This window comes from Camelus dromedarius, chromosome 5 (assembly GCF_036321535.1).
Source record: "Camelus dromedarius isolate mCamDro1 chromosome 5, mCamDro1.pat, whole genome shotgun sequence".
NCBI lineage: Eukaryota > Metazoa > Chordata > Mammalia > Artiodactyla > Camelidae > Camelus > Camelus dromedarius.
Window position 1 is genome coordinate 61,932,662 of NC_087440.1, and position 13,603 is coordinate 61,946,264.

Genomic DNA, 13,603 nt, shown 5'->3' on the forward strand with positions numbered 1-13,603 from the left:
AGGCTGTAAAGAAAGATCCACAGAGTCAGTGGGAAGGGAAAAGAAGTGATCAGGAAGGGACCTGTGCCTCTAGGAGGGGACACAGAAGTGGAGGTACCAGATGGACACAAAAGATCCTGGGGCGTGAGCAGTTTGACCACATACTGGGGACCCTGGCCCTGGGATCAGGCACCAGAAAGATGATTACCCTTAGCTGCTTTGAAAAACAGTAGGACTAACAGGAGGGCTGTAAGAAACCTAGATTCCGCTTGTAAAGGATACACACACACACCTGCTTACTCCTGGGAACAAGGTGGAGGAAGCAGATTGAAACTGCCCAGGGCTCTGGCCAGTTTCCCATGACCACCCCAGAGCAGTCCCCAGCCCACACTGAGCACCTACTCTAGCACCTCTTGCTCCAGTGCAGCGCCCCACTGGGGCGAAGGCTGCCAGTGCCAAGGAGAGTGCTCATTTGTGGTGGTCAGAGCAGGCTTGGACCTGGCATTGCATCTGAAGGGGGTGAGGCGGCCATTACTGCCACTCACAGAGGCGGTGGATTGGGAGTTGTCTGGAGAAATCAAAGAGGAAATCAGAAAATACCTCAAGACAATGAAAGTAAAAACACAGCTTTCCAAAATCTATGAGATGCAACAAAAGCAGTTCTAAGAGGGAAGTTCACAGCAATACAGGCTTACCTCAAGAAACAAGAAAAGTCATGAAATGTAGTATTTGTAGTCTCAGATTCTGTATGCTTGCCACTCAATAAATGTGAAATTAAACTGAATGTTAGTCCAAATTCTGAATCACTAAAGAAGAAAGATTACACTTCTTTATTTGTAATTCTTCCCCATCCCTCCCTGTCTCTCTGTCTCTCTCCCTCCTTCCCTGGTGTTCCAGTTTTTTTCAGGTAAGTTTCATTTGCAAATCATTCAAAATTTGGTAAACAATTTCACCACAATAGACATGCAGAAGGCACTAGCAAAACAATCGCAGTCAATAGTTAATATTCACAAAGTTTATTATTTGCATCTGAGCATACAGAAATGAGAAAGATTATGTAGTACCCTTCTGCCTACAAGCAAATGAAGATGATCTGTAAACAGGATAATAGATTCAATGTAGCTTTAAAAATAGCTTTATTGAAGTTTAATTAATATACTATAAACTGTATACATTAATAATATACAATTTAATAAGTTGTAATACATATATACACAATGAAACCACCACCACAATCAAGATACTCTCATCCCCAAAGTTGCCTCATGCCCCTTTTTAGGCCCTCTCTCCTGCTGTTTGCCCCATCCCTCCCCATCCCATCACATTCAAGAACTGATCTGCTTTCTGTCACTATTATTTTCATTTTCTAGAATCTTATATAAGTTGAATCATATAGTACATAGTCTTTTTTGTCCGGTCTATGTCACTCAACATTTTCTTTGAGGTTAAACTTACAATGTTGCATGTATCAATAATTCATTTCTTTTTATTGCTGAGTGGTATTCCACTGTATGGCTATACCACTATTTGTTTGATTCATCCATTTGTAAATATTTGAATTGTTTCTAGATTTGGGCTATTAAAAATAAAGCTGTTTGAACAACCGTATACAAATTTTTGAGGGATATACACTTTCATTTCATTTCATTTCATCCAGGAGTAAAGGGGCTGGATCTCATGGTAGGTGTATATTTAACATTTTTTAAAACTGCCATATTGCTTTCCAAAATGCACGTACCATTTTTACATTTCCACCTGCAGTATATGGGAGTTCCAGTTCTTCCACATCCATGCCAACAATTAGTGTGCTGCCTTTTTAATTTTAGCTGTTCTTATAGGTGTGTAATAGTAACTCATTGTGGTTTTGCTTTGCATTTCCCTAATGACTAAGAATATTAAGCATCTTTTCATCTGTATAACTTCTTTGGTGAGATGTCAGTTCAACCTTTTGCCCAATTTTTAATTGGATTATTTCCATGCTATTAAGTTTTGAGAGATCTTTATATATGTCCTATACATATTGGTCCTTTATCACATGTGGTTTACAAATATCTTCTCTCAGTCTGTGACTTGCCTTTTCATTCTCTTAATATTGTCTTTCAAAGAACAGATGTTTTGACGAAGTCCAATTTGTCCATTTTTTTCTTTTAAAGATCACACTTTCAATGTCATATCTAAGAAGTCTGTAACTTAAGGTTACAAAGCTTTTCTCCTACATTTTCTTCTAGAAGTTTTATAGTTTTAGCTCTTATATTTAGGTCTTGGATTCATTTTTGTTCTTCTTTGTATATGGCACAAGATACGGATCAAAGTGCACTCTCACTCTTTTCTTTTCTTTCCTTTTGGCATATGGATCCAATTGTCCAGAATCATTTGTTGAAAGACTCCTCTTTCGCCACTAAATTGTCCTTCTACATTTATTTAAAAGAACAACAAAAACAGATTTCATACATGTGTGGCTCTCTCTGGACTTTCTATTTATTCATTCATTGATCTTTTTATCTTTATCTCAGTATCACACTGTATAGATTACTGTAGCTTTAAATAAACCTTGAAATCAGGTATTGTTAACACTTCAGCTTTGCTACTCTTTTTTTCAGAGTTTCAACAATGTTTGGTTATTCTAGGTCCCTCGTGTTTGCATATAAATTTTTCAGTCAGCTTGTCATTTTTACAGATGATGATAGTACTCTTCTCCCAAACTTTATAAAAGTAAAATGTAAGTTATTTGGCACCTTGACATAAAAATGGAAAAACAAAGTGTAACTCAATTATCCTACTGTAATTTTAGGTTAGTATATGACTCCTACTCCTACTTTTTACACATTCATAAGAATTTTCAAAACCTCAGATTCGAAGGATATGGTATGCTCATCTAAGTAGAAAGAAAAACCTACAAATCTACATCAGGTACAAGAGAAAATCCCAAATGCAAGGAAAATCCTAGGAGAGACCTGATGTCTCTAAAATGAATGTTTGCACTGAGTGGTAGAATATTTGCACATCAAAGAAGCTGTTGGGGAAAAAAAGAGGAAGAAGAAGCAATTGTTGCTAGATAAATACCTCATAAAGGTCCAAAGAAGTGGGGTATGGGAGACTTTTTAAATGATCCAATAAAACTTGCAGCTCTTTACTTTCCTGATTAATAAAATAAAAACACAAAGTGAATTTAATCAAGCACAAGAAAAAAAATGGAGAAAATGAATCCACCAAAGGAAAAACTTTAGCAAACATGAAATTTATATTTTGGGTAATTCTGTGAAATTCTTAAAACAGGCCAAAATTTTGTTCTTCAGACATACTCATCACTTTAGAGAAGAAGCCTGATTAATAATTCCATTGTCTATTCCTAAAGCAAAGATTATTTATCTCAAAATTGAGATTCTAATTCCAGGGAAATGCTTTTACAGCAGTTAAAGTATGTCCCACTTATGTATTAATCATAACAGAATCAATAGGAGAAAGCTCAACGATCATCTAGGAGTTTCCAACCCACCCTGCATTTAGAATCTCAAAGAGAACTTTTAAAAATACGTATGCCTGGGCCCTACCCTGACTTCTGACTGACCTTAACTGATCTAGGATAGGGATTAGGTAAATATATTATAAAAGCTGCCAGGGTAATTCTAATTTGAAAATAGAGTTGAGAAGGACTGTCCACTATTTTCTTTTATATATGATAAAATTAAGGCAGGAAGAAACTGATCTTGCCAGGAATGAGACTAATAATTATTAACTAAAACAACAGAACATAATATTTACAAAAAATAGTTATTAGTTATTGCTGATAACAATATTATCCCCAAAACATAATGACTTAAAACAAAAATGTATTATCTAACAGGATTTTGAGAGTGGCTTACTTGAGTGATCTGGCTCAGGGTCTCCTGTGACACTGCTGTCAAGCTGTCACCTGGAGATGCAATCATCTGAAGGCATGACTGGCACTGAAAAGCAAATATTTCTAAGGTGGCTCACTCACATGACTGTTGGCAGGTGGCTTCAGTTCTTCCCTGCCGGTTGGGAGTAAGCCTCAGTTTCTTGCCACATGGGCCTCTCCCAAGCACTGTGTGATATGTCCTCATGATACAGCAGCTGGTTCACCAGAATGAATGATCCGAGAGAGAGAGCAAGGAGGAAGTCATGATGAGCTACTGACATACCTCTACTTCTGCCATATTCTACTCATTGGAAGCTAGTCACTAAGTCCAGCCCACACTCACAAGCAGGGGAATGCTTTGAAGGAAAGAATATCAAAGAATTTGTGGTAAAATTATCAGGGGAATACTGTCTGTCTGAGTTTTTCACCTAAAACAATGTTTTTAAAAATTACATACCCCTGTGCTGGAGGTAGAAAGAAAAACAACGAAGGCAAAAATCTTATAGAATTTACCTTCCAGTACAACAAGATAGACAGTAAATAAGTATAAAAATTAATACTTTTAGACAGTGATAAGTGCTGCAGATAGAAAAGTGCTCAGGGAAGGTAAATGAGGGAGTAACCTGTGATAGTATGAGTAGACAGGCCTCCTCTGGATATATTAAGATAAACGAAATCATACTATACATTCTGTTAGGTTATCTGACTTTATCATTTAATAGGGTTAGGGCTGCTAACAAAATACCATAGATTGGGTGCGTTTAACAACAAACATTTATGTCCCACAGTTCTGGAGACTGGGAAGTCCCAGATCAAGGTACCAGTCAACTCCGTTCCTGGTAAGCACCCACTTCCTGGCTTGTAGTATCCTTACATGGTAGAAAGAAGAGAGCTCAGGTCTCTCTTCCTCTTCTTATAATGACACTAATCCCACCTTGAGGGTCCCACCATCATGACATCATCTAAACCTAATAATCTCCCAAAGGTTCATCTTCAAATGGCATCACATTGAGGGTGAAGACTTCCAACATATGAATTTGGGTGGATAAAATTCAGTCTTTAGCAGCTGTCTTTCATATCTATACATTTTCTATCTTTCCTTTAAAACTATATCTTGACTGAAATTTGCATTCTTTCTTTTACTATCATAAATAATGCTGTGATAAACACCTTTATACATATATCTTTGTATACATGTATAAATACTTGTGTAGGATAAACTAGAAGTTAAATTATCCAAAGAATGTAAACACACATTTAAATTTTAGATAATATCAAATCACCCTTCAAAAAGTTGTAAAAATGTACACCACCTCAAAAAGGAAGAAACGCTGTTTCTGTAGTAACTGCCAATATGAACAATTAAAGCAAAAGATTTTACATACCTCTCTTACAAATGGACCATTCTGTCTTCATTCTATCTGATCAATCTGAAACATTTGACATAGTTAATTACTACTTCTTCTGCAAAACACTTTACTTGTCTTCCAAGGCTAAATCCTCACCTTATCTCCAGTGCATTTTCCACCTAACACACTGGACTCTCCTTTTCAATCTTCCTTCCTGGTTCCTCCTCATCTCCTTGTATTCTAAACACTGAAGTGTCTAAGGATCAGTCCTTGGTCCTCTCTCTACCTCCACCCATCCCTTGGTCAGATCACATCCAACCTCATGGATTTAAACCCCTTCTCTCCACTTGGATGACTAAGTGGCATCTAAAAACATCTAAAGCTGAATTCATGATTTTAACCCAAAAGCCTGGTCCTTCCACAGTGTTATCCAATATATTTCAACTCAGTAAATGGCGACTTCATCTTTCCAGCTGCTCAAACTAAATCTTTGCTTTTTCTTATGCCCCAGCTTCCTCCCTTCTTTCAGATTTCTGCTCAAAAAGACAGCCAGATCCCATCTCCCACCATCATTCCCTATACTCTTAGTTTGCCTATTTTTAAAAAAAAGCCTGTCTCAATATCTAAAATTAGAGTATATATTTCTTCAATTGATCACTGTCTCTTCATCGAATATAAGCTGAGGGCAGGAATTTAGCTCATTTACTATGGTATCTCTAGAACTTAGAGCAGTGTTTTTGGTTTTGGTGGCATAGTGGTCACTTTATAATTATTTGATCAGTAAATGAATGAATTGTACAGGTCATACATAGATAATATAATTGGAAACTAGGCTCATGAGGTGGCAAAGGCAACACATTTAGAGATAAAGCATCCTGGGTTGGGGCCTAGCCTAGGCACAAACATGTAACTTCAGGCAACTTATCCTTCAAAGTCAATGTTGTCATCTGTAAAATGGGGTTTGTGCCATATTCTTCACAAAACAAAACACCTGGAATGGTTACTATCTACTTGGCATTACAATACACAAAAGTTTCACTACCTGCAACTTCTAGGAACATTTGTTTCAATTCTCCTCTTAATTTCATCTGCTCAGGTATAACACAACTTGAGTGTACATTTTCAGAGGTTCTTACGTTGTATTTCCAAAACATCCACTTAGGCAAACTTTTGAGAATAGTAAAGGCAATCAGTAGGAAAAAAAAATCGCCAAAGATTCTCTAATTTCGTTACAGTGATGGTTGCAAAACTCTGTATATATGTTAAAAATCACTGATTTGTACACTTAAAACAGGTTAATTTTATGGTATGTAAATTTCAGCTCAATAAAACTGTTAATAAGAAACAGAGATTCTCTAATTCCATATATGTGGCTCCTGTAAGATGTCATCAGAATTTAAGAATAAGGAAAAGCCATCTACCAAAACCCCAAAACAAAAAAATGAATCAAATTCAACAGATGAGCTCCGCCATTGATTACACTATCCTAAGAGATGGTTTGTAAAAGAAACCATTTGGTCAAGCCCAAAGTGACCTGAGTAACAGGAAAATTATAGAACTGTATCAGGGTAACAGTTTGTAATCTGAGCGCCAAAAGAACCAGTCAAGTTCCCTGAGCAGAGACAGCACTCAATGGATTCAACTTGCAGGACCAGAGGACTTGTTCCCCAATCCTCCAAACATCCAATCTCACTTCTTCTCCAGAGTGGACACCTATGGGGAGGAATGTCCACCCTTGTTGGTCACTTGGTATCTAACTCCAGACCTGCATGGGGGATCTGACAAAATCTAGACTAGAAATCAAGCAGGACCCTGTGGGGCCCTCCTGGGCACAAAATCCTTTCTGTGCCCCCCATTTCTTATTTGCAGGAAAAAAGCTACAGGCGCCTAGACATTCCTTAATATCAAAGAACAGATTCAAATAGTTACTAGTCAGGGAAATAAGGAAAGGAAGAAACAAAGGAGGAACAATCAAGAAACTATAATGTAGCCATAAAAGCAAGATCCTCGTTTCTCCTCAAGGGATATATATAACATCTTTGAGTTCTTCTGTAGGAATGAAGGTCCCCCACCCAGGTGGAGGATGGCAACTTCAGGCTAAGCCCGAGTCCGAGCACCATGCCTTACCACCAACCAATCAGAAAAAATTCACACACCCTGCAGTCCTCACCCCAAATGTTACCTCTAAAAACTTCTCCCTGAAAACCATCGAGAGTTAGGGGTTTTAGAGCACAGGCCACCGGTCTTTTTGCTTGGCTTTTCAATAAACTTTTCTCTGCTCCAAACTCCGACCTTTGGGTTTATTTGGCCTCACTGTGCAGCAGGCACACAAACAGGCCTTCCACAGCCAACCTGCAAGGCTGAGGACCCTTCCGCACACTGGCCAGCCCAGGGGTTACCCGCTCAGCCTGAAGGAGCCACATGGCCCTGAGGTTGGGGTGGGGCGGGGTAACCTGAAACAGTGCGCTGGGCTTCAACTTGGCCGAGCATCAGATTCACCCCAAGGGATTTAAAAACAGGTAGGCCTCTCAGACCTTCCGATTCGGTAACGGGGTGGGAGCCCCACACCAGTCTGACGGAGCCCGGAAGGGGACGAGAACGCCCAGAACCGCCGCACATCCCGCAGGTGTAACTCCTGGGGGCAGCCCGGCGCCCCACCAGGCTCCGCGCGCGGGAGCGAGGCCAAGACTCTCCGGCACAGGACCCGCGCCTTCAGCCCGCGCCGGCCTCCCGCGCCCGGGAAACTATTCTCCCGCGAGACCGCCCGCTCGGTTCCGCCCTTTGCCCCGCCGCGAAACAACTGGAGTCGACACCCGAACCGCTCTTCAGCTGGTTCCCGCCCCCACTAAGGCGCGATGTGGAACGGCTCCTTCCACCAGCCAATCACTTCCGTCAGCTAATCAGCACCATTTCCCTCGCGTCTTCTTTGCCGTTTTCCGCCTGCAGCGGAACTGCAGCGTAAGGTCCCCACAGCCGAGATCTTCGCGCCGCCGCTCCGCGCAGGGCTGCGCACGCGCAGCCAAGTTCAGCGGGGCGCAGGCGCAGTAGCGCGGGCTCGCGAACGGACGTAAGCGAGTGGAACGGGGGTTTCGGCGTGGCAGGAGGAGTTGCATCCCCAGTTTGGCTACGTCCACAGTGGACTTTTGAGTAGGAGTGCTGCACAGGAAGATGGACTCTGCCTAAGCAGTTGCTAAGATGTGTTGGGCCGCAGGCGAAGAGTAAGGAGTGCAAGTCATAATGGCTCTTCTTTCGCGGAAGGGGACACTTCTAGGGGAAAGCCCCAGTCGCCTAGACTCAGAAGAAGGGCTTGAGGTCAGCCTGTCAGACCCGTAGACAGGCATCTTGCGGCTAAGGAAAAGGGCCCTCGGCAGAAAGTGCCTAGTGGTTGTGCTGCTGTCTCCTGTATTTATGTGGCAACAAGCTCCATTAATCTGACCTGAAAAGGTTTCTGCCAGGGTAGTTGCAGCTGCCTGGAATCTAGAGTCAGAAGTTAGAAATCCAGATCACATTTCATCTAATTTCGAGATGAAGAAAATTCAGGTTCAACCGAGGATGTAACCAAGGGTTATGAGGCTGATTAGTTATAGATGTTCAATAACTAAAGTCTCCTTGCAGGCCACTGCTTTTTCCACCAAGGTTGAGCCTTAACACATGCGAAGTGGAGCTCCAGAAATTGACCGCTTTTCCTCAAACTCATGCTCTCCTCTATATGCTATCTCCCTAGTCTTGGACCTAAAGCCACTTTCTGGTTTGGCTCCTGAGACAATTCAGCATTCCAGTTGACCTCTCCCTCTCGCACACCTAAAGGAGATCTGAACGCGTAGCTAGTGGATCTCGTTGTCCTGTTTACTCTTGGTCATTTGGGTAGGTTCCAGTTTGGGACAATTAAAAACAATGCTGCCATGACTAATTTTGTAAATGTCTTTTTGTGGAATATATACCCATTTCTGTTAGATAGATATGTAGGAATGGAGTTGCTGGTTTATAAAGCAGGCGTGTGTTCAATTTTAGATGTGGACTGTGGCAGGTAGAATAATGGCTCCCTAAAATCGTACTTGTTCTGATCCCCGGAATCTGTGAGTATATTAGGCTACCTGGCAAAAGAGAATTAAGGTTGCTAATCAGCTGACCTTAAATAGGGAGATTATTCAGCATCGTCCAGGTGGGCCTAATGTAATCACAGAGCCCTTAAAAGGGGAGGAGGGTGGCAGGAGGAGGAGAACCAGAGAAATAAAAGTGTGAAAAAGACCTTTATAATCGGAAATACTTGATTTGGCATGCTGAGATCCCTGCCGTGCTCCAGAGTGAGTTGGCACATATTGGAAAACCATGGGTGTGACCATTTAGAAGTGGTTCTCATTTTTTTAACTTGAATGAGTATTCACAATAATCATTTTCTTCCAAACTGTTATTTCTGTAAGTTCCAGAGAAACCTGACTCCTTGTACCCTGAAGATCCCTCTAAAAGTAAGCCCCACAGGAGATCCTTTTGAATGACTGTAGTAGGCATTGAGTGTCCACCTGTCCAGATTCTGACCTGTTCCTACAGAGGACACCTTGGATAAATCTAAAAGTAGTTTGGAAGATGAGCAGTTTCCTATTTTTAGAATTAGAATTATAATAAATTAGAAATTATACTATTTAAAAATAGCCTATTAGCTTAAATATTGGTCTATAACTAGGAAAACACTGGTAGACACTATTAAATACTAAGAAAATAAAAAACACAATACAGACTATTGTACATTTTTAAGAATTTTTTTTACATGGAGGTACTGGAGGTTGAACCCAGGACCTCATGCATGCTAAGCATGCACTCTACCACTGAGTTATACCCTCCCCTCCAATTTTTAAGAATTCTTAATGACTTTCCTACCCTTCAGCACTTTATATCTGATTTTCAAACTCTCAGTTAAACAAATAGATTAGATTCAAATTATGGTCTATAACTTTACTTGGATTTGTAACAGGGTATACCCAAAAAACTGTTCATTCTAGAAACAGGCCGTTAGCTTAGATACGAATATTCCAACTAAGAACAAATGCTGATTAATATCCTGTTTAAAATACAGTTAATAAATATAATTAGATAATACTATATATTACAACTAACAATCCAGACTAGACCATAAATAAATGTATAGAACAAGATTATAACAAAGAAAAGTGAATTGGCAAATATCAAAGGAGAGAACAGATTCAAGTGAAAAGTTTCCAATGCATTTTATTCATAATGTAGCCATATTCAGGATGCTGGAGGAAAGGTCCATATCTGCTGAGTTCTTGTTAACAGAACTTCTTTATTCATTATCCTGTCCAGTCTGACACTCAGGAGCAATCTTTGATTTGTTAGATGCTTCATATACTTGTATAATAAGCCTTAGGTGATTGATGATTTTCTTGTCTGCTGTTTTCACGTTAAATCCCAACATCTTCATAATAGTTTCTCGAAAGTCAGCAAGCTACAAAGAACCACCACAATAATCAACACATGTCATTAGTTTTGGTCACCTACTTACTGTGTACAATGAAACTGGTATTAAAAATTTAGTTTTATTAAACATTTCTTTATGAAATGCAACATATCCTACATTCAAATAAGTATTTTTAAGCTTAAAAAAACCTTTTATTACAAGAACTCTAAAGTTACGTTTGCATTTTAAGATCTGTTTTTATTTTTTACAGGTTTATAGACTAAATCTAATTAATTGCTGCTTGTTATTCATCCATGAGGTAATTACTTTTTGGATTTCTGATTTGCTGTAGGTAATAGCAGATCCCTAAATACACATCTCTTTGCCCATCCTCCAAAAACTATAGTGACCAACAAGGAGAGCAGATAAAACCACCCATAAATCAATCATGCCTAAAGCCTAAACAGGGAATGCCAAAGACTTCAGGTTGCATTTCAGTGGGGAAATAAATATCCTAAACCAACAGAGGCAGCTCCAGAGCCCACCCTCGAGGATGCAGCTGGTTTCCTCTGGTGTCCCAGAAACGGGACAGTTCATAAATGGGGAAATACTAAGAACAAGTCTGAGACCTGGTAGAACAGAACACTTGAAAGTGGTGAAGGAAAGGAAAGGGGCTTAGAAGCATGTGAGACCAGAAATGGCAGTTCTAGAGGGCAAGGGTTTCTGAAGGGAGCAGGAGCTGCTTGAAAGGCTGAGGTGTTCCTTGGAGGCTCAGTGATAAAGGAAAAGAAAAAAGCAAGCACTGGAAATTAAGGGACTTATATAAACTAGAGTATTGCAGAATCAGGTATCGCATAAACCCCTTCTCAAAATGAAAAGCTTTACTTTCTAAACTTTAGAAACTGCACTCACTGTGTCAACAGAAGAGGGTGGTACTGAGCTAAGAAACCTAGTAAGTAAACCCTGCCCCCGACTACCCTAACGTAGAAGTACCTGAAATTAAGAGGGCAGGGCAAATAAAGGGATTTTTAAATGAATAGATAAATAGCAAATATCCATACAAAATTACTATAAGGAAACAGAAAGGCAGTATCATCCAAACTGTTCAAGTGGTGAAAATACTCCCTCCAAAAAACAGCCATGAAGCAAAGGAAACCTGTTTGACACACCTGATATGAATTAAATAGTAATTAAACAAGGATTTGCAGACATGGAGGAAAAACACCTTTCTTTTGCATCCGATATGCAATAATTCAGAATAGAAATGGACAAAAAAGATGTCTAAGACGCCTAATGGGTAAGGAAAATGTGATGACTGAATGCAGGTGAGAAAAGCCAAAATCGTCTCAGAAATGAAGAGTAAACTACAGAGTGCCCAAAGGAGAAGAGATGGGAATGAAAATACAAGGGACACTGAGGAGAAGAATAAAAAAAATCAAGAAAATGAATATGCAGAATTAAACGTTTAAAAGTGGGAAAAAATAAAATTATAATATCATGATTTTATGTTTTAAGAATCTCTTAAGGGAATTGGTTGAAATTTCATATTCCTTAAGCAACTAATATATGGAGGTGTGACATGCAATCCCACAATAACCCAAAAGTATCATTTAGGCTTTTAAAAGTTCTCTTAAAATATCTTCTTTATAAATCTAGTGAAAATGTACCCAAATTTAGAAGCACTACATGCTTGCCCTAGAAAGTGACCTAGCCCAAACACATGGTTTCCCCTGAGCTTCCATTCTTTCTCATCCCTACCCTCTCTGGCTAGTTAGAGGATGTGTTCACAAACCTAAGCTAAGATGATCATATATCCCATTCCTTCCCGCCGTGAATTCACCAAGGATAGGCATTTAACCCAAGCTGGGCTTGTAAGACCCTTTCTTGGGATTCTCCCTCCTGCTACAGAAACTCTAACTACAAAACTCTGTGGCTGTCAGTCAGACAAGTTAACAGAGAGATGCCAAGAAGAAATGGTGAGAAAGGCCATACATTGGAGGTTCCAGGTGCTGATCCGGGGCCCAGGCGCACGTCTGGCCTCTCAGAGCTCTGGTTGTTTAACTCCCTTTGATTCCACAAGCCAATCAATTCCCTTTTGTCTAAGTTAGGTAGAGTCTAAATTGAGGTGGGTGTTTATCACTTCAACTTAAAGAATCTTAATATAGTAATTTTTTAAAAAAACCTTCTCTTGTCCCGGTACTTCTTCAAGTGTGCTCTTTGCTGTGCAGAGCTCAGGAGTGACGGTTTCTAACATCGGATGGGCCCTCTCTTTGTTCCATCTTGCCTCTTGCTTAGCAGAGTCTAGTGCAGTTTTCAAGTCTGTTTCCATAACTGCCTTCCCTTTCATTGCTTCAGCTTCTATTAAAGATTGCCTGAGCTTCTCAATTGTTTTGTCCTGTGAGGGTAAGGGTGGGGGAAAGGGAGATGACTGTGATTAGATCTCCTCTAAATAACAGACAGGCATGATGCATGATAACTCATGCTTCTTTTCCTCCTTTTTTTTTTAAGAGCTAGATAATGGGAAAGAAAAAACATTCCACAATTTATGAATTAAGAGGACATTTCTCCACCATCACACTCATCCATAACCAAGTCACTGAGCACTTTTATAAACTAGGCACTTGGGATTTAAAGAGGTTTAACATGTGTTCCATGTCCTCAAAAGTCTTCCAGTTTGAGCTAATCAAACACAGAAAGAGAAAATAACTGGCTGCAGTGAGAAAAATTCTTGATAAACTGGCAAAAAAAAATTTGATCAATAAGTATCTAGTGCATCTTCTGTTTGAAGCATAAAATGTATGCTTGAAATCCCACAACTGAACCTTGATAGAGAAGATCCAAAGAGGATCCCCCCAAAATGACTAAAACTTTTAACTATTAACCCAAAAACACAAGTAAGATTAAACCAAAAAGCAAGGGATCTCGATGCCTAACATTTAGAATACCAGCAACATTTGAGGAGGATACCATGGGGCTTCACTG

At 39.8% G+C, this 13,603-nt stretch overlaps 1 protein-coding gene and 1 long non-coding RNA gene across 5 annotated transcripts in view; both read right to left on the reverse strand.

Moving 5' to 3' along the window:
- Positions 1 to 890: 890 nt before the first annotated feature.
- Positions 891 to 8,252, reverse strand: LOC105086198 (uncharacterized). 2 transcript variants are annotated; one of them, XR_010380996.1, is made up of 4 exons: positions 5,365 to 8,252; positions 3,843 to 5,289; positions 3,043 to 3,117; positions 891 to 2,390 (listed from the first exon to the last, which is right to left on the reverse strand). It is a non-coding gene; the product is annotated as an uncharacterized LOC105086198 (long non-coding RNA). The 2 variants fall into 2 exon arrangements; XR_004137401.2 differs by having other exon boundaries at positions 975 to 2,390; positions 3,843 to 4,074; positions 5,245 to 8,251.
- Positions 8,253 to 10,405: 2,153 nt separating this feature from the next.
- Positions 10,406 to 13,603, reverse strand: part of LOC105086197 (coiled-coil domain-containing protein 170-like) — a 36,044-nt gene continuing 32,846 nt past the window's right edge. For all 3 annotated transcript variants that reach the window (XM_064486018.1, XM_031453859.2, XM_064486019.1), the window contains 2 exons: positions 12,804 to 13,016; positions 10,406 to 10,669 (listed from right to left, as the gene is read on the reverse strand). In XM_064486018.1, the coding sequence (XP_064342088.1) occupies positions 10,508 to 10,669; positions 12,804 to 13,016 (375 nt within the window). In that variant the 3' untranslated portion in view covers positions 10,406 to 10,507. The remainder of the gene's footprint in view (positions 10,670 to 12,803; positions 13,017 to 13,603) is intronic.